General features: G+C 41.0%; 1 protein-coding gene across 2 annotated transcripts in view; it reads right to left on the reverse strand.

Moving 5' to 3' along the window:
- washc4 (WASH complex subunit 4) overlaps positions 1 to 21,883 on the reverse strand; it is an 84,824-nt gene that overhangs the window by 49,933 nt on the left and 13,008 nt on the right. For both annotated transcript variants that reach the window (XM_059654757.1, XM_048554049.1), the window contains 6 exons: positions 14,593 to 14,660; positions 10,476 to 10,558; positions 6,057 to 6,099; positions 4,774 to 4,877; positions 3,708 to 3,828; positions 3,348 to 3,471 (listed from right to left, as the gene is read on the reverse strand). In XM_059654757.1, the coding sequence (XP_059510740.1) occupies positions 3,348 to 3,471; positions 3,708 to 3,828; positions 4,774 to 4,877; positions 6,057 to 6,099; positions 10,476 to 10,558; positions 14,593 to 14,660 (543 nt within the window). The remainder of the gene's footprint in view (positions 1 to 3,347; positions 3,472 to 3,707; positions 3,829 to 4,773; positions 4,878 to 6,056; positions 6,100 to 10,475; positions 10,559 to 14,592; positions 14,661 to 21,883) is intronic.

A 21,883-nucleotide genomic window follows, 5' to 3' on the forward strand; every position in this document is an offset into this window, starting at 1 on the left:
ACTACATGGTACAGAGGATTAGAATCCATGTATGTGATGCACAAAGTTAGGTAAATGAAACATTTAAAAACAAAGAACTGTGAATGCTGTATATTAGAAACAAAAACAAAGTTGCTGAAAAAGCTCAGCAGGTCTGACAGCATCCGTGAAGGGAAAAGAAAAGTGTTAGCATTTCAGGACCCGAAACATCAACTCTGTCTTTTTTCTCCTTCACAGATGCTGCCAGATTGCCAAAACATTTACATTCTGTCAGAAACAAGGTTACCAACACTGTGCACACCTCCCAATTTAGTATTCAATTCCCCTCAATAAAGAACATTGTTAGCTTTCTTAATTACTTGCTGTACCTCTTAACTAATCTATTGCTATTAATGCATGAGGACATAGAGATCCCCTTACATCACCTAACCATTTCGATATGCTTTTCTATTCTTCCCGTCAACACAGATAATTTCACATTTTCCTTCAATCTACTCCATTTGCCACATCTTTGCATGCACACTTCACCTGTGTCTTTCGTGTCCCACAGATCTGTCTTATCAGCAAATTTGACAACCATACTTTGCCCCCTCATCTTCAGTCATTTACATAAATTGTAACAGTTGAGGTCCCAGCACTGATCACAGTGTGTAGACCAAGTATTACATCTTGCCAACCTGAAAAAGATCCATTTATGTCTATTCAGCTTTCTGTTAGTCAATCAGTCTTCTATCTGTGCCACTATGCTACCTCCTTGCATCTCTCATTCTTCTAAACCGTAGAGAATATGGACTCAATCTATTCACGGTCACCATCCCAAAAATTAGTCTGGTGAACCTCCGCTGCACTCCCTATTTGATAAGTATATCGTTCCTTGACTAAGGAGTCCAAAACTGTACACAATACTCCAGTGCCATCTGATGAAAGGTGTAGATAAAAGACATCTTTATTCTGTACTCGAAGTTCCTTGCAATAAAAGCCAATGTACGATTTGCCTTCCTAATAACTTGCTATAGCTGCATGCTAACTTTCACTGATTCATGAACAAGGAACATCTACTTCCCTTTGGATATCAACTTTCCAACCTCTCACTATTTAAGAAATGCTATATATTATTTCGGTTATTATTACTAAAGTGGAAACTGCACATTTCACAGTTCCTCCATAATATACTCAATGTGCCATGCTCTTCCTCACTCACTTAATTTATTCAAAACCACTTGAATCTCTTTTGCATCGTCCTCACATTATAGCTGTATCACAGTTCTGAACAATCATTTTAGACCTGAAACATCAAACCTGTGCCTCTCTCCACAGTTATTGCCTGACCTGTTGACTTTCTCAAGCACTTTGTTTGATCCCAGATCTAAATTATTAATATGCAAATTATGTTTGCATATAGCTAGAACTTAAGAACTAGTCCTTGCTCACCCCATTAGTCATAGCCTGCCAGACCATGAATGACATTTATTCCTGCTCATTTTTCTTTAACTACTGAGTGGTTTGCTAGACTACTTCAAAAGACAGTTAAGAGTCAACCACAGCACTGTCGTTCTAGAGTAACATGTATGCCACACCAGTTAAAGATGATAAATTTCATTCCCTAAAGGATACTGTTGCACAAGCACACTATTTCATGATTTGTTCTGTGCGTTACATTACAAAAAACCGTTCAGCATCCTATAACCAGAACCCAATGTTTGCCGCTCCTTGTTGTTTCTTAGTTCCATCAAAACTGATTCAACATGTTGATGGCCCAATCCAAAATCATCTCTTATTTGTACCAAACGCATCCATTATTAACAGCGCTATCCCATCTCCTTTTCACCTTTGCCTGACCTCACTAAATGTCAAATACCCTTGAATGATCAGTTGATTTCTACTTGTACCACCAACTCACCTGCCACATTGTGAATACTATACTTCGATACGGAGTACCTTTGAAACAGTACTCCATATTTTGAGTCTATTTGATACTGGCATTTGTTTGCGCTGCCTTCCAAGTTCTGTTACTACTTTTCTTCCTACTTTAATCAATTTTGTTCCTATTTGAAATGTCCCTCAGTTTCTGATTCACCTGGCAAGATAATCAAACCTTGAGGAACTCCCCAGCTGCCCTAGAATTGTGCCAATGCCTCAGAAACCTAAAGCTATTCCTCCTGCACCACCTCTTCAGCCACATGTTCATTTCTATTACTTCCCCCTAAATCTGTGCTTACTCGCACATAATACGGAAAAGCCGGACTTCAAAGGCAATCAAATTTTTAGCACTTTAAAATCTGCTAATTGGACTCCAGCTACTTACTATTCACCCTCTCTTCACTCCCTCATCCACCCCCAAAGAGAATGCTATGCAACTACTTAGTGAAATCCAAGACCCTGACACCAAGGAGGCACACATCCTGGAGTCATATCCAGCACGACAGAAACACTCATCTGTTCCCTTCACGTTGCATCCATAACCAATATCACTCATGCATTATTTTTTCCCATGAGAAATAGCAGTTAACCTGCTTAGAGCAATGACGGTTGAAGGAGAGTCGTAAAATATGTTAGGTTTGTACAAGGTGGATAAGAAAAACTTCTAGCAACTGATGATACAAAAACTAGAGAATAAAGACTTAAGGTTCAGGCAAGCTTTATGGGGGAAGAGAAAGAGATCCTTTGAGCGAAATGGCGATTAAAGATCTCAAGAAATGGAAAGGTTACTCAGAGCTATGGGGACGGAACAGGGAATGGGACCAACTTCTTCACAAAAAATTAGCTATGGCTCAATAAGCTGAACAAACTCTTTCTGTACCATAATGACTGACTAAGCAGTTCAGCAGTTGCACTGAATTTAGAACATAGAACAATACAGCGCAGAACAGGCCCTTCAGCCCTCGATGTTGCGCTGACCTGTGAACTAATCTAAGCTCATCCCCCTACACTATCCCATCATCATACATATGCTTATGCAAGAACTGTTTAAATGCCCCTAATGTGGCTGAGTTAACTACATTGGCAGGCAGGGCATTCCACGCCCTTACCACTCTCTAAGTAAAGAACCTGCCTCTGACATCTGTCTTAAATCTATCACCCCTCAATTTGTAGCTATGCCCCCTCGTACAAGCTGACGTCATCATTCTCGGAAAAAGACTCTCACTGTCCACCCTATCTAATCCTAGTTCTAAGACAACTGATGTTATGGAGATGAAAGTAGGCAATCTTAGTGGTGAATGAAGTGATGTTAGAACATGTGCTCACGGTCAAATGGGACACCATGGTCATGAATGGTCTGGTTCAGCTTCAGACTGTGAGCAACAGAGGAACAGAATTGGTGGCTGAGTTTTATTTTCAAGAAAACCAAAAGTACATCCAAATCTTACCAAGCTTGGATTCTGCATTGGTGAAAATAGTGCGAATATTGTGGGCAAACTCTTCTGCAAAAGTGCTATTCTTTGAGACAGAGGTTGGTTCATTCCTTGTGTCAAACTGCTGCTCAACGCAGGCCTATGAAATAAACAAAGTTAATATCTCCTCTTCTTAAGCCAATGAGTTAATACCATGTGGCTATGAGGACATTATTATACAGACAAAAGCTACAACATACTGCTTTAGAATATTAAGTTAAAGACTATGACTGCATACAGGCAATTTAATTAGCAGTAAACTGAAATTGATTTTTGTTAGTAAAGTACTTCAGTGATTTTGCCATGGCAACCAGTTAGATATAAAGATGCCCTAACCTGAAAAATCATTCCATCGAGTAACTGCCCCTCCAGCTTCAACAACAATTTCTCAAACGGCTTCAACTTTTCCTCAGCAATTCCGAATTTTGATGGATTGTGGTGGACAGATTTCAATAACCTAAAAATCAAAAATGAAGCTCTAAGTGTTGTAAAATGAAACGTTGCAAATAACCTACACACCATCCCTCTCACCACCTCCCTCTCCTGAACCATCACTGTTAGCAGAGGAACCAAGTGAGGGAACAAGAGGGCCGGGGCAGGGTTGAGGGGGGGTTGCGGTGGTGGTGGAGAGCAGGAGGAAGACCACAAGCAGGCACAAGAGAAACAAATGCTTTGGGATCTAGGAATTGTCATGAACAAATTTCAGCTGTTAGTTCCACCTGATGGTCTTATTAGAATGGGTGGCGTCGAGTAAATTAACGTGATGAGGAAATCAATCAGTTGCTTGCTCATGGGCTAGAGTAGCAGTAAACCTCTTAACAATCAAGATTGTGCAAATGTAAAAATTAAGCGCACTTGATGCACTATTACGCAATTGTACAAGCACACAACTCAGAGGAAACACTGCTTCCCAGCTATGACAGGAGGAAGACAGTACCACGCAACTATAAAGGAAGTGAAATAAAAACAAAGTGCTAGAGAAAAATTAAGCCTGGCAGTACCTGTAAAGAGACAAATAGTTAACATTTCAAGTGCAGTGACCTTTGGAGCATTAATACTGTTTTTCTCTTCATGGTTACTGCCAGACCTGCTGAGTTTCTCAAGCACTTTCAGTTTCTGTTTCAGATTTCCAACAACCACAGTTCTTCGTTTTATTGTTATAACGTCTCGTCTGACTTGTCTTCACATTTTTTCCACCTTGTGGAAACATTCTGCATGCTCTGCAGGACCTCCTCAAAAGGCTGTTCAAGATGAAAATTACAACATGCATAGGGTCAGATCCAGGCTATGTCCTTTTACGAGGCATGCTAAATTGATACAGCAATATAATCCGTCACTGAGCCACATGGATTATAAACTAGTAAAATAATTTGTATCTTGTTTCATCCTCCACATTGCTAACCTTTTGTACATGATCCAGTGGTCCTTCAAGGTAACATGATTCCCGATTATTTCATCCAAAATGAGGAGAACAGACAGCAGTTCTCCAAGATGCTCATATACAATCTGTAACGGTGTGAATTTACATAGTTTACAGCACTGATGCACGAACATCTCTGCATTTAAATAAACAGCTAAAAACTTAAATCTTTCATACAACTTTCAAAGTTACCTCCCAGTCAAGCGCTTTCAGTATAGCTACAACACTGCTATCCACCTGACAATATGACAATGTCTAGCCATGTCTTCCTCATGAAAGCATAAATTCATTCCAGCCAAATATCACCTCTTCAGCCTACATGCAATCATTGTGAAAGTGATGGAAGGTGTCATTTACAACACTGTGAATCTGCTCACCAAAGTTTGGTTAGGCCTCTATCAGAACTATCCAGCTCCAGATTTCATTGGCACCTTGATTCAAACATGGAGAAAACAAGTGAATTCTAGAGGTCTGGTAGGAGTGACTGCTCTTAACATCAAGGGAGAATTTGATTGAAAGGGGCACCAAAGAACTTGAGATAAAAAATGGAAGTCAATGGTAATCAATGGAAAAACTCTCTCTTAGTTGGGGTCATACATACCATTAAGATAAACCACAAATTTTGGAAGCCAGCTGGCTCGACCCTGATGGAGTTCCTCAAGGCAGATATTTTCTAATTAACTTCTTCAGAGATGTTATTACACAACTATGGAGCAGAAGAGACTTGAACTCCAGGCTTCCAGGCTCAGAAGTAGGAATACAAGAACTGAGCCACACGAGCCCTAGTGTCTCAGGGTAGTGTCCTGGGCCCAAACATCTTCAGCTGCTTCAATGGCCTTCTTTTCAACATGAAATCGAAAGTGGGGACATTCACTAATGACTGAATAGTGCTGAATATCATTTATTACTCAGATACTCTAGCCCACATACAACAAAACCGGGGCAATTCTCAGGCTTGGACTGATAAATAGTAAGTAACATTCAACCAAATAAGACTAAGGCATCTATCATTTCCAATGAGTGAGTGAATGAATGATTGAATGCTTTTATTGTCACACATATCAAGGGAGATACAGTGAAAAGTGTTTTATCACCATAATCAAGTGCTATTTTGAACTACAAAAAGAATAAAAACTATTTAAAAAGAGTTCATCCTCTGTTCAAGAAGAGTCTCAAGGTCAGCTCCAGGGCCTCTAAGATTTCTGCAAAGTATTCTGAGCTGTTTAGGTTAGCAATAGCTTTAATTATAGTTTAATTCAACTCACCTGGAAATGAACTCCAGTTGTTTCCATGACCTTTGGTGCATTCCTAAAAGGGGGAAAAAACTTTAGTGACATGTGAGACTCAAATCCGTGTGAATGTAAACACCATAACGAACAATTCTATCCAAAAGTAATATTGTGAAAAACAGGACTTAAACTAGCATATATAAAACAAAAAGGCAAAGCTCACAGACTGAATGTACTGACGGCTGCAAGGAGCTGCTCCTTAATGATAGCAGAACACCACATAGGCCAAACACATAGATGACAACACAAGGTCAGAGTTATATGGCATGAAAACAAGCCCTTCAGCCCAAAATGATCCATGTTGACCATGGTGCCCACTCAGCTAGTTCCAACTGCCCGCGTTTGGTCCATATCCCTCCGAACCCTTCTCATCCATGTACCTATCCAAATGTTTTTTTAAATGTTGCATTTGTACAGGAGTGTAAGATAATGCTTGAAACGATGAGAAACAAGGAGCTCATGACCACGCTTGCAGATTGGGCAAACGTATTCCTCAGCAAAGGTCTCTACATTTGGGATCAGCAAATAAAGCAAACTAAACTGAAACAGGTACAATTAAATTTAAGCTTCACTTGGAGCGAGAGCTTGGGTAGGAGTTAAAAAGTCAGGGTTGCATTTTCTGAGAGTGCTTCACAAGGTGTCCTGAGAAGGCAACAGGGCATTGGGGATGGTGGTGTACTGGACAAGGGTATTATGGAAGGAAATGTTGCTTTGGGGTTCTCAAAGAGTAGAAAAGGAGGAGGAACAAGTATTTGGATGTTGCATCATACGGCGTGAGGCAGAAGACACCTTTTGAATGTGGAGGTTGGAGACATGATATGTAAGATCAAAAGAAACTCAGTCATGGTCCTGGGAGGAAGAAGGGGTGAAAGTAGAAGTGTAGAAAATGGACCAAATACTGTTGAGAGCCCTGCCAAACTGAGTGCTGGGTTCAATCCTTGTTTGAGGGAAAAGAAAGACACATCAGAAGCAATGTTAAGGAAAGCAGCATCAGAACAAGTGTGACAGAAAAACTGGGAGAAGCAGCGTGTTCAGGTGTAGCTGAGGTAGAGTGTTGATGATCTTACAATGAATATTACCAGGCAGCCCAGAAGTTGAGGAAGGGAAGGCCTGGAGATGTAACATGTGAAACAGAGAGAAGGATGAAAATTAGAAAGAAAGTTAAAGTAGTTTTCCAGCCCCAGGAGAGCAGGAAACAGCACCAGCATAGTCACCAATGTACCAGAACAAAGTTATGGCAGGGGAATCTCCTCACACCAAGTAGCACAGGAACAAGGTATGATCCATATGTCTTTCCATATGCCCAACACGAAGACAGGCATAATCAGGACCCAGCCTCCACATTCAAAAGATAATATTTTGCCTCTCCTGAGCATGATGCAACGTCCAAATGCTTACTCCTCCTTCCCTGTCCTTTGAGACTTCCAAAACAATAGTTCCTTCCATTATTAGTGAATAGGTTCAGCCAGGCATAAGAGGGTGGTGAAGAATCAGGTCATGTCTGCTTTGACGTACCACAGGAATCAGTGGTGGATTCCTTATTGTTTCTGATATTCATAAATGATGTAAGTGAGAATGTTAGGGCGGGGAGGGATATGAATAAGCCTGTGGATGACACCAGGTGTGGTCAGGGGTTGACAATGAGGAGGAAGATGCTATGTTGGAAGACTATATAAGTAATTGGTCAGATGGGAGGATCAGTGGCAGATGGAATTTAATTCTGATTGTTGTGAAGTAATGCAGTTTGGAAGAAACAACAAGACAAGGGAGTATTCAATGAATGGCAAGACGCAAGGAAGCTTAGAAGAACAGAGGGGTCTTGGGTGCTTACCAACAGATTCCTGAACGTGGCAGAAAAAAAGTTAGTAGTGTAGTTAAGGCAGCACATATACTTGCATTTGTCAGTTGTGGCACAGATTATAAGAGCAGGGAGTCACGCTGGAGCTGTACAGAATTTTGATTAGGCCACAGCTGCCATATAGAGGGCAGTTGTGGTCAGCACACTGTAGGAAAGATGAGATTGCACTGGAGGGGATACAGAGGAAACTTACCAGGATGCTGCCCGAGATGCAGCATTTCAGCTATGCAGAGGCGAGGTAAGCTTAGGTTATTTCCTTTGAAGCTAAGAAGGTTAAGGTGGGACCTGTTAGAGGCATATTAGATTACAATGTGGCAGATGGAGTTTCATTTAGATAAATGTGAGGTTTTTGCATTTTGGTAAGGCAAATCAGGGCAGGACTTATATAGTAAATGGTAAAATGCTGAGAATTGTTGTTGGACAAAGAGGCCTTGGAGTGCAGGCTCATAGTTCTTTGAAGGTGGAGTCACCAGTAGGCAGGATAGTAAAGATAACATTGGTACACCTGCCTTTTTTTTGATCAGTGCATTGATTACAGGAATTGGGATGTCATGTACAAGACATGGAATAGGCCACTGTTGGAATACTGGATTCAAACTGGTCTCTCTGCTATAGGAAAGATGTCATTAGACTTGAAATGCTGCAAAAAACACTAACAAGGATGTTGCCAGAGTTGGAGGATTTGAGCTGTAGGGAGAGGTTGAACAGGCTGCAGCTATTTGGAGCATCAACAGCTAATACAGTAGTTTATAAAATCAGATGGGGCATTGATAGGGTGAAAAGCTAAGGTCTTTTCCCAAGGCAAGGGTGACCAAAATAAGACAGCACAGGTTTAAGGTGAGTGGGCAAAGATTTAAAAGGACCCAAGAGGAAACTTTTACACATAGAGGGTGGTGTGTGTATGGAATTAGCTGCCAGAGGTGGTGGTGGAGCCTGCTCCAATAACAACATTTAAAAGTCAGAAGTTACTAAAAACCAGGTAATAGTCCAACAGGTTTACCTAAAATTACAAACTTTCAGAGCAGTGCTCCTTCATCAGGTGAAGTGGAGGGACCACACAGGCACAGAATATGTAGGCACAGAGATAATGGCAAGATAATTCCAAGTAATTAAAAGTGTCAACAGATAAGCACAAATAGTCTGTGAATGTAATGTCAACAAGCTGAATAACAAGGCTTTGCAGGTGGTCAAAAGTGCCAAATAGTGCAAGTAACAGCTGAATAGCAAGGGAAGGGATGAACTACAAACTGACTAATTAAGGCAGAGAGATAATTACAAAAACAACTTGGTGCTAGAGACAAACCACATGGCTGGAATAACACAACAGGTAACAGAATCATGTGATGAGGATCTAACCGAAGTAATAAGTAATAAGTAATCCAAAACTATACAAACTAATTAAGGTAGAGAAATAATAAGTTATCAAAGGGATGGTGTCAAAACTGTATGACGGGGTTACATGTAGTATGACGGTTGAGGCTGTCCTCACAGGTACGGAGCTTGGCTCAGTTTTTGCTTGGCAAATCTGCTTTGTTCTGTATCTTGAAGGCCACCTTACAGGATGCTTATCTGAAGATCAGAGGCTGAATGTCCTTGATCATTGAAGTGTTCCCTGACTGGGAGGGAACAGTCCTGCTTGGCAATTGTTACATAGCTTCCTGTTATTCCTTCTCTTGCTATTCAGCAGTTTATTCACACTGTTTAACACTTCTGATCACCCGCAAAAACTTGTTCTTCAGTCCCCAAACTCCACTCACACTATTTGTACTTATTTGTTGACACTCTTGATTATCTGGAATTATCTTCCAATATCTCTCTACCTGTATATTCTGTGGTAGCTGTGATGTGGAGTGCCAGTGTTGCACTATATTAGACAAGATCAGAAGTCACACAACACCAGGTTATGGCCAACAGGTTTATTAGAAATCACAAGCTTTCTCAGTGCTACACCTTTGTCAGGTGGAGCGCTTCAAGTGAAACGGGCAGAACAAACACAGACACCTCTTGAAGATTTAAAAGGCATCCGGATGGGTACACGAATAGGAAGGCTTTAAGAGGGATATCAGCTGAAGATCTGATCGGCATGGACATGTTGGGCCAAAGGGTCTACTTCCATGCTGCACAGTTCTATAGGTACTGCCAAAATGACCTTAAACAGACAGGCATTAATATAGGTGGAAAAAGACCAGACAAAGGCAGAAAAATAGGAGTTCAGATATGAAGAAATAAGTACATTGAGACTGCAGCAGGATGAATTGATATGTTTACCAAGTCTGTTCCATTTGAGGATTTTGGGAAGGAGGCAGAAATGGGCTAAACAGGATTGCAAAGTGGGGTTTGGAGTAAACTCCATAGCGGAGGGGAGGCCAGTAACAATCCTGAAAATGATGGTTTGATATTTGGTGGTGGGGTCGTAAGTCCGGTTCAACTTCATTACAAAGAGTGGGAAACATATTTAAAACACAAAGTGTATCCAACTTCCTTCACTCATTGAGTTTAAGTGCATTATGCAATTGAAAGAGAGTGAGTTTACTTACTTATTACTAGTGTAGAGTGAAGCGAGCTGTTGAACAATATTCATTACAACTTCATAACATCTTGTAACAAAACAAGATAACTCCTAAAAGCAAAAACAACTGCATTCAGACATTTCTTCAAACTGTCTTGCTCAAAATTTGAGGCAATTTTTGGAAAGCAAAATTACTCAGGGCAATAAATTATCTGAAGCCCCACAAGAGCCCCCCCAGGCCAATCCGACTGCTATGAGTTCATCAGTGCAAAGAACTACAGCAGCTTTCCTCTCAATTATCATATTGTGACTTGGTGCAACATTTCATGCTCTGCTCGGATATTGAGCAGCTGAAAAAACAATGATAAAAATTGGTGCAAAAGATACTTTGGCTGAATTGTTCTGTGTGAGTTTCCATTCAGCCAATCAAGCCAGTACCACACTTTGGAAAAGCTGGCCAACTCATTTAATTCCCTCTTTACTACAATCCTGCAAATTTTGTAGGTGAAATATACTATTCAAAAGATGACACTAGAAATGCTGAATTTCTATAGTTTTGGCTTTGTTACTATTTCCTGATTTGACTGATAAGTTTTATGATGAACTAATACCTATTTCAACTTCGTTCTATTGTACTAAGACGAACCAGCATCAATTGTTTAATAAAAAAGTTTTAATTTATTCCCAAACTGGTTTAATGTTAAATTCACAGCAATTTCATTGCTAGCACAAACAACATCCAGGTATTATGCTATAGCCCTTTGCTGGAATAGCCTCTAACGTGTTCTGTCCCAACTCAGCGTTATACACAGAGCTTGCAGTTGTCCCAAAATGTAAGTTTTCATTGAGGTAAGCCAGAGACACCAGAAGTCTCAATCTTTTTCTATTTCAGCAGTCCCTTGATGACTTTCTTGGAACTCATGTCAGACATGCAGACTGTGTAGGTCCCCTGATGTTACCAATTGCCTGCAACTCATGCTTTGATGAGGGCCATGTTGTTCTGTGAGAGGTGACATATCAGAGCACCTATTCTGCTACTGGATTTGTACGACTTTGAAGAGGTGTTGCTGGTGATATTTCTAAAGGGGTTTGCGAAGCTGGTTGTACATTTCCTATGTACAGAAATAACAATCAGAATGAATTAATATTCTAACATTAGAATAATGAATGGCCCATCAGGAGATGGTGGCGAGTTGCCTTTTTGAACTACTACTGCCCATTTGTTGTAGGCAGACTCACAATTCATTTAAAAAGTGTTCCAGGATTTTAACCCAATAACATTGAAAGGACAGTGGTATACTTCCAAGTCTGAATGGTGAGTGGACTGGAACAGAACTTACAAGTAGTGGTGTTCCCATATATCGGCTTGGCTTAACCTTCTAAATGGTAGTGGTTGTGGATTTGGATGGTGCTACTTAAAGACTCTTGTTGAATTTCTGCAGTGCATCTTGTAGATGATTAACACTGCTGCTACTGAGGGAATTTAGGAAGGGAGTGAATTTAGTGCCAATTAAGTGGGCTGCTTTGTCCTGGATGGTGTCAGGCATCTTCAGTGTTGTTGGAGCTGCATTCCTTCAGGCAAGTAGGAGGTATTCCAATACACTTTTGACTTGTGCCTTGTAGATTTGTGGACAGGCTTTGGGGAGTCAGGAGAGTATGGTAATCTAATGACAATTACAAGTCTGGATTACTCTAAATTTGGCGGTTCAAATACTATCAGACTACTGTTTGGAAACTGAATTTAATAAATATTATAGGCTGAAATCTTCCAGTATCTGGGTCATTGAAGCTGGGAAATAAAGCATAAATTGACAGACACGCATCAGTACTCTAAAATTTCTGGTGCACATACATGAGCTCTAATAATTCCACAAAGTTTAACCTATTGAAGGGCTGTTGTCCCCTCCGTGGGATTCTCTATGAATTAAGCCACTGGTGTTGAGCTCTGTAGTGGGGAAACAAAAACGTAGATTTGGCTATCACTTTACAGGACACAGTTGTGTAGCCTTTGACCCTGTGATTCTGTTGTTTGCAATTTTATTTTTCTACCCTGCTCTACCTATGACTTTGCTGTTTTTAAGCCTTCTGTTATGTTCTACTGAAACACAATTTAGCTGCTTGAGAACCAACAGTTCCTTTCTCTTTGAAACACTATAACTTTCCTGACATGATGCTCAATGCCTCTAGCTCCTTATTTGTTGCTGGTTCTGGTCTTACCCTTTTGTTTACTAGTTGAGTAAAGATTTCCTACAATTAAAGTTTGGGAAGACTTAAGTCAATATAGTGTGAAGCTGGAGGGACACAGGTCAGGCAGCATCAGAGGAGCAAGAAAGTCAACATTTCAGGTCAGGACCATTCTTCAGAACTGGGGAGGGAGAAAGGAATTCAGAAATAAATAGAGGGAGGATGGGTGGGGCTGGGGAAAGGTAGGTGGGATGATAAGTGGATGTAGGTGGGGTAGTGGGGATTGGTCAGTGGAAAGGGTTAGGCAGATAGGTGCGAAAGAAGATGGACAAGGTTGTGTCAGGTCAAGGAGGTTGGGATGACAGGGAGGGTTGAACATGGAATGAGGCTGGGGGTGGGGAGATTTTGAAACGGCGAATTCTACGTTTAGGCCATCCAGTTTTAGGCTCCCAAGGCATAATATGAGGTGTTGTTCCTCCAGTTTGCATGTGGCATAATTGTGGCACTGGAGGAGGTCCAGGATGGACACATCACCAAGGGAACAGGAGAGGGAGTTAAAATAATTGGCAACCAGAAGATGTTGTTGGTTATACTGTAGACTGTAAAATGGTCTGTGAATTGGTCACCGAGTCTGCGCTTGGTCTCAGCAATGTGGCCGCCTCTACATGGATACACTGTATTTAGAGGAACAGTATCTCCGCAAACTGAAGGAGCAACACCTCATATTCCTCCTTGGGGGCCTGCAGCCTAATGGCCTAAAACATAAAATTCACCAGTTTCAAAATCTTCCCACCCCCAGCCTCATCCCATGTCCAACCCTCCCTGTCATTTCTGTCTCCTTGAGCTGACACAATCTGTCCATCTTCTTTCCCATCTATCTGCCCCACCCTTCCCACTGACCATTCCCCATTAAACCACCTATATCCACATACTGCCATCCCACGTACCTTCCCCCAGCCCCAGTCCTCCACCCTCTATTTAATTCCCAGCTCCCCTTCGCCTCAGAGTGCTGATGAATGGTCCCAACCAGAAACATCAACTTTCCTGCTCTGATGCTGCCTGACCTGCTGCATTCCTCCAGCTCCACAGTGGGTTATCTCTCACTCCAGCATCTGCAGATCTTGCTATCTCTTTGGGAAGACTGAAGCTTTCCTGAACGGTCACGGCTCACAACGTGTGCTGGCTGCAATGAAATATTTGCCTTCAAGGTGAGCTGTGGTCACTGCGCAATGACTAAGAACATCCTGAGCAAGGGCTCATCTGCCACTAGTAGGCAACAATAGATGGGTATGTTTGTAATGACCTTTCCTGCTGTAGACAGCAGGGACACCCTTTTGTCATAATCGCAATCAGTCTCATCTCCTTTCTTGAAGATTGTGACAATCAAAACTTCGCAGATCTGCTGGCATGCTCACCCCCTTCCAGACGAAAGAGAAAAGGTGATGTCACTGTTAGCTTGGAGTTTTTAAAAGTAATCAAGAGGTGATCAATTCCTCGTCAATGAAAATCTATGATTAGTTTAAAAAGTAGCTCATCATTTAGTGATGAAGACATGACAACAGAAATCAAAGGTATTTAAGTCAAAAGGTAAAAAAGCTAGGCTTAAAGACATAATTTCAATATAAATCCCAAAAGCGCTAAAAAAATGCAGATCTGGCCACATCTGTGGATGAAGAAGAGAGTTAACGAAGAATCACTGTACGTAAAACGTTATATTTCTCTCTCTATGCCAGACCTGTTGAGTATCACTAGCAATTACAACTTCTATTTCAGATCACCAGCATTTTGCTTTTAAATCAATACAAATTATTTTCATAATGGATCGCAAAATCAGTTCTTTCCCCCAAGAGGTATATCTGAAATCAGCTCGTGAACTCAAGCTGTACGCTGAGGAAATATAATCTTGTTAAACCCCTAACATGAGCACTGAAACAACCATGAACCTAAAAGAGACAGCATACCTGTAGAAAAGAAATAAACCTGCCCATCTGGATCTGTGACTCCCCTTCCACCATACACGAATCTGTAACTAAAAGAGAAACAAGTTCAGTGTACCACTACCTCAACAGCAATTACAGATGGAAAATGTGGGTCCAGCTGGTGAAGTTCACACTCCCATATTCCCTGGATGAATGGAAAAAACCGATGCTTATAGACTAGGTTTCTTTAAAAATAAAAATGTTATTATGCCCTTCCATGATCAACAAATTCTGAAGTTGAACCTGAACCTCTGTTACATCTGGGCCATTTGTAACAGAGGACACAATCACTGTTCCATACTGTTAAGAGGTATTAATTGGACATGTCTTAGTTACTGCAATAAGTTTCAGATTCTCAGAGATCCTCCTGGTTCAGGTACCAGCAGAAGAGAACTTCAATTACTTTACCTGGGCTTAATTACATCATTAACCTAGCTGGAATTGTACCTCCTCCTTGATCTTGGGCTAGTTCCTGCGTTTGGGTCAGTGGGAGTCCTGCATAATTAGGGTAGATTCTCCTGCCTCCACCTTACACAACAGAGGTATGATCAGGCCCATCTACACTCATACTCATGCACTCTATCCTTTTCATAGAACAGGTTTCCTAACCTTATACCCATCGGTTAATTCAACAGGATTGAACCCTGGTTGATTCATTTGATGTCTCCCTTGTGGCAAACAAGAACACCACCATTTCTGGGTGTCTTGGGGACACTCACAGCAACTGGCTTTAATCATATTTTTTAAAATTTGGGAATATACCCCCAAAGACCCTTGGAGGCACAGGTGATAATCTGAGTTGAATCGCTCTATTACTAAAGTACACATGAGCTCCTGAAATGTGATAAGTAATTTGATACCAGTAGGGCAATTTCTTTTGGAAACCCAAACCTGGTCATAAACAAATTAATTCCTGAATCACAACTTTTGTTGTCATTTTTCTCAAGGATTCTGTCTCTGAAAAAGTCCCTCACGATTAACAAACACCTATGCTCCAATTCCATTTTCCAGGGATTCAAGATAATTAACATGAATCCTGCTAAATGACTCAGAAATAGTTATTGGTTAACTGGACCTAGTTGATTGAAGGCTGGGGTCTCCCAACAATTTGACATATCCTGATAGTTAACTCTATTCCTGTGTAGTCAATACCAATACACATTATTCTTGCTCGAATGTCCCAAATATCTACATAACCTACAACTGGAATCTCAAATTCATTACAGTAACAGGGAAGGACAACTTTTTAAGTCACCAGTGAGGAGCTGCAGGAACCCAGCAGGTCAGGCAGCATCAGAGAAAAAGGAAAGTTGATGTTTTGGGTCAGGGCCCTTTTTAGAAAATAGATGACAGGTTAGACAGAGGATCTTGATCGGCACAGGCTTGGAGGGCCAAAGGGCCTGTTCCTGTGCTGTAGATTTCTTTGTTTTTGTCATTTGCCAAAACAACATCAACTGCCTGTGGGAAGTTTTCCACCTCCTCATCAAGACGTCATTTTTTACATAATGCCACGTGGGATCTTTCTCAGCTTCAGATAACGCTGCCTGATGCAAGCTCCTCCTTTCTGGATCTACTGGTTGTGCTTCAAACAGAAAAGACCTGTTAAAACCACCTCCTTCCTCATTCAAATCCCTATAAATACTCTCTGATAATAACCTTCAAATTGTCTCCCACTACAAATTTATCTGGCTAGTCTGATCAGCTTGGGATCGATAGATGCAACACAATCCAGCAGTGTTTTTTTATTTAAGATAATAAAATGTGAGGTTGGATGAACACAGCAGGCCAAGCAGCATCTCAGGAGCACAAAAGCTGACGTTTCGGGCCTAGACCCTTCATCAGAGAGGGGGATGGGGTGAGGGTTCTGGAATAAATAGGGAGAGAGGGGGAGGCGGACCGAAGATGGAGAAAAGAAGATAGGTGGGGAGATAGGGAGGGGATAGGTCAGTCCAGGGAAGATGGACAGGTCAAGGAGATGGGATGAGGTTAGTAGGTAGATGGGGGTGCGGCTTGGGGTGGGAGGAAGGGATGGGTGAGAGGAAGAACAGGTTAGGGAGGCAGAGACAGGTTGGACTGGTTTTGGGATGCAGTGGGTGGAGGGGAAGAGCTGGGCTGGTTGTGTGGTGCAGTGGGGGGAGGGGACGAACTGGGCTGGTTTAGGGATGCGGTGGGGGAAGGGGAGATTTTGAAACTGGCGAAGTCAACATTGATACCATTAGGCTGAAGGGTTCCCAGGCGGAATATGAGTTGCTGTTCCTGCAACCTTCGGGTGGCATCATTGTGGCACTGCAGGAGGCCCATGATGGACATGTCATCTAAAGAATGGGAGGGGGAGTGGAAATGGTTTGCGACTGGGAGGTGCAGTTGTTTGTTGCGAACTGAGCGGAGATTTAATTTGTTTGTGGTCTGTGGGCATTGCTGCCAGGCTGGCCAGCACTACCGGCCATCCCTGTTGCCCTTGAGGAGGTAGTGGTGGTGAGCTGTGTTCTTCAACTATTGCAGTCCACCTGCTGTGGCTTGCCCCATTAGGGAGGGAGTTCCAGGATTTTGACCCAGCAGTGAAGGAATGGCAATATATTTCCAAGTCAGGATGACAAGTGGCTTGGAGGGGAACTCGCAGAGGGTGATGTTCCCATACATCTTCTGCCCTTGTCTTTCTAGATGGAAGTGGTCATGGATCTGGATGGTGCTGTCTGAAGATCTTTGGTGAATTTCTGCAGTGTATCTTGTAGATGGTACCCAGTGCTGTCTAAATGTCAGCAGTGGAGGGAGTGGATGCTTGTGGATTAGTGCCAATCAAGCAGGCTGTTTGTCCTGGATAGTGTCAAGCTTCTTGAGTGTTGTTGGGGCTGCACTTATCATGCTAAGTGGGGGAGCATTCCATTACACTCCTGACTTGTGCCTTGCAAATGGTGGACAGACTTTGAGAAGTCAGGAGGTGAGTGATTTGCCGCTTCTCACTATTACTATCACTAGCTTCTGACTTGTTCTTGTGGCCACTGTGTTAATGTGGTGAGTCCAGTTGAGGTTCTGGTCAATGATAACCCTCAGGATATTGACTGTGGGGGGATTCAGTGATGTTAACAACATTGAATGCCAAGGGGTGGTGGTTAGATTGTCTGTTATTTGTGATGGTCACAGCCAGACATTTTTGTAGTGCCAATGTTACTTGCTACTCATCAGCCCAAGCCTGCATATTGTCCAAATCTTGTTTCATTTGAACATAGACTGAAGTAATCCAAGAAATTCATCCCACAGCAATGTAGTCACCTCAACCCTAGCATGTCCTCCAGAATCCACTAGAAATTCCCGAGGCAAGTAATTTCTCCAAAAAAGAAATCCAGTCCTCCAATGGGCAAATTAGGAATGACTCCTACAGTAACAAAACTACTAATGTTGTCACACTTTAAATTAATACTACAGAATAAAATGGGTAACCAATTCTAATGATATTTCCTTATTCTGCAATCTTTTTGAAGAGAGCTTCTCATGACCCAACAACATGAGTAACTAAGATAACAAAGTGTAGAGCTGGATAAACACAGCAAGCCAAGCAGCATCTTAGGAGCATAAACCCACACTTTGTTATCTCAGATTCTCCAGCATCTGCAGTTCCCATTATCTCTAACATCAGTAACTAGATTGCCCTTACACCTCTCAGGTTAAGGGTCTTGTCTTATAAAATTAGGAACACTTCACACTTCCTACACCATGATCATTAAGAAAAGGCAAAACTATTGGCTTGTCCCATAAAGACCGTATGTTCTGCAGGGACACTAACTATTCCATTTGCTTTTCCACTTCCAATATTCACCCTTTACATGTACTACTTCTAAGAAGAAAATCTCAAATTGTTTGCCTGAAATCAAACTTACCCCCCAGACCTTCACTTTTACTGATATTTTACCATCTTCCTCACCGCAACTTCTTTTTTCCCCCATATCAAACTCTCCATTTCTCCAGATTCACTGGGAGATTCCAAACTAGGGCCTGTTACTAATATGCTGGTGACTCAATCTATAATCATCCACAACAGTTGCAGCATCCTTTATTTTATACTCATGTCTTTTTTATTCATTCTGGTGGAGCGTTTTGCCAGAGACAACATTGTTAAATTCTTACTTCAGAATTATTTCCCCAAACTTCTCAAAGTCTTGACAACCTTCACTGATGTGGTTTTCTTTTCAACGTTCTAAATTGCTGTATCTAGGCTTCTGGTACTAACTCACAGGCAACAAGAATGGCATTCTTTCTGCAGTCACAGTTTCTGTTCTTCTGAAAGAAATGAATACACCTTCAAAGCTTTTGCCACAAAAACAGTCATATCTTCTTTTATCCATTTCAGTTTTGCAGCAACTTTCTCAAATACACTACCTCACCTACCTCCTCTTCGTTTAAATTCAGGTCCCAAGCAAATATTCTTTGCCAAATCAAAAAATCTCAGGCAATCCTCATAATTCTCTTCCAAAGTTTTAAGACTTTTTCCAACTAATTCAAGTTTTGTATTTCTATTTTACTTATTAATCTCCTTTGAATTCAAGATTTTCCAGTTCTCTCTTTACAATTCTGTTTTTTCTAATCAAATTTTACAAATCTAACCTGAATGAGTTGATCGGTAAGCTTTGAGTGCTGCACCATGAAATTCAAAAATGTATTTTTCTAAATTCCGATCCTACATTCCTTTGCCACAGCCTTAACATTAAGATTTGTAATTGTTCAAAGGCACCAAGAGATAAATCCATTCTTTCCAAAATTGTTTGTCTATCAGAAGACGTCCAAACCAACTGCCACTGAACACTGCAAAACTAAAACTGAAATCTTGTTTGTTTAACTTTTGGAAAATTCTAATGTAGATACCAGACAACCCCCGATCTGTTAAAATTCCCCTAGAAAGGAACAGACATGAAACAATGGGAAGAAAACCAATATATAGGATTTCATCAGTTTTTACAGTAACAACTAAAAGAAAATCAAAATAGTTCAAATGGGAAGAAAATTTCAAATAAGGTAAATTGCACCTTAAATATTCAATGCAAAGATTACTTTATATAGTTATAAGCATACATTACTTCCTGCACAAATGGGGTTGATTTTCTTACTCTTCTTCCAATGCGTCCTTAACTACATGAAATTTCTCATATTCCACTCCATTTCAGACCTTCAACTGCTTTCACTTGAAGCCACATCCCATCCAAAGTCCTTGGATAATGTCAGCACGAAAAAAGGTGGACAAATCTTCTCTCACTTGAGTTATAATCATCTGATGGTACAGAACTCAAGACACTCCCTTCTCCAAACTCTCAGCCTTTCTTGGCGGGCTCTGGCCATGCCAAAAGAGCAGCAATGGGTTTTCTCAAACCCACAATCCCTTTCCCCTCTGGTCTTCAGCTCTGCTTTTTTCAACTGTATAATACAATCGAGTAACACAGTCTTTATATTATTTTCAGAACCTACTTCAACACCAGAGAGGACCTTGCTTGTTTTCTCTGTACGCGGATTCTATACTTCCATGAACTGCAAACAGGAAAAAAGAACGGGTCACCCAAACTAACTACAGTTAGTTTTTTTTAATCCTTTCCTTCATTATTGTTCATCCCCATGGCAACCTCAAATAATCAAGGCATTTCTTGGATCAACACAGTCATTATCAGAAAAGTAATTAAGAATACTTAATTAAGAAATAAGCGTATTCATTTCTTTCAGAATACTTCCCAGTCCACTTTGGTCTTAAGGGTCATTACACAGAAGACGACAGGTTTATCCCAAAGCACATGCACCCTCACACCATCCCTTCACCTCCATAATTCATCACCTCAATCTCTGTGTTAAATTGCATCTGTTACTTATCCACACCATTTGTTGCGATCAAATGGCATCATTTTCAATGCAGGCCACAATTTAAAGTTTGGTAACGTCATCAAGCTTTGACATTTTGCTCTATATTCCAACATCCAAGTCACAGGATAATGCAATGACTGTAGCAGTGATCTTTAGGCAATAATACTGCCTCTGATGGCCCAGTTTGTAAAACAACTATTTCCCACAACTCACTGTTTTCTGTCCTTTGCCAATTTTTTTTCTCCAAAGTTGACTGTTATCCTCCTATTCCATTAACCTCAATTTTTTTAAAACCAGCCTTGTATGGCACTTTGTCAAACATTAATTCCATAACAGACAACATCCATTGCTTCTCCTTTTTCAAGCTGTTACTTAGCAACAAATCAGTCGATCACAATGTGTCTTTTACAAAAGATGTTGACTCTCCGTAATTAACCAAACATATTCCAAGTGCCTGTTATTTTCTTTCCTTGATTATTTCTGAGACACTGATGCTGAGTTGACTGCCCAGCAGTTATTAGGACTGTCCTTACATTCTTTCTTGAAAAAAGGTATCACACTTGCCACAATCCAAACCCCAAGAACTCTCTCTGTATCAGAGAAATGTTGCAAGATTATGGGTAAATTCTTCCGTTACCTTTATTTCTATCACTTGCAACCTCCAGACCTTCGAATCAACAGAATCATATCAAATTCAACATGCATCTTCCATTTTTGTTTAATCATATTCTCTGTTTCCCTGGACAAACCGGGAGGCCTGGTTTTAGTTCCCCAATCTTGTTGGAACAAAGCCAGACTGAAAAGATATCATCTCCTAATACAGCAATCTTTATAAAACGTGTTCCTTAAAGACACTTAAGCTATTTGGCCCATGCCATTCCACAGAAAAAGATTCAACAATGGCTCCTTCCCAACTGGAATGAGAAGACACTGGCTAAGCAAGTCATCCTGAACAAATTTGAGGACGGCCTCTCCTGTCTTTACCCTTTACTCTTGCATTATTCAAATCGATGTTTGGGTGAAATACCCAAAGATCTCCAATGTACATTTCTTGCACATCTGTAATTTCTGTAGTTTTGCTCCTCTTGCTCTCTGAATTTGAAAATCTACAAATACCCCAAAAGCACATTCAAATGCTCCTCAATTCTCTACTCAGTGAGAATAAATTCTGTCCTTGGCCCATCAAGGCATCCTCTCTTTCCAACACTAATAACTCTAATCTGTACTGCTACCCCGCCTCCCATTTCTCCTTCCTATCATTCCTGAACATTTGACTTCCTTGAATATTAAACATCCAACACCTCACCTGCTTTAAGCCAAGCTTTTCTTACTGCAACTACTTTATATTCCTACACCGTTACTTGTGCTCACAGCTCAGCTTTTATTCAAGTTATGTTTACACATGCATTCTAAACTTGCCTTTGTTCACTTCGTA

The sequence above is a fragment of the Stegostoma tigrinum genome, chromosome 25 (genome assembly GCF_030684315.1).
Source record: "Stegostoma tigrinum isolate sSteTig4 chromosome 25, sSteTig4.hap1, whole genome shotgun sequence".
NCBI classification, from domain to species: Eukaryota; Metazoa; Chordata; class Chondrichthyes; order Orectolobiformes; family Stegostomatidae; genus Stegostoma; species Stegostoma tigrinum.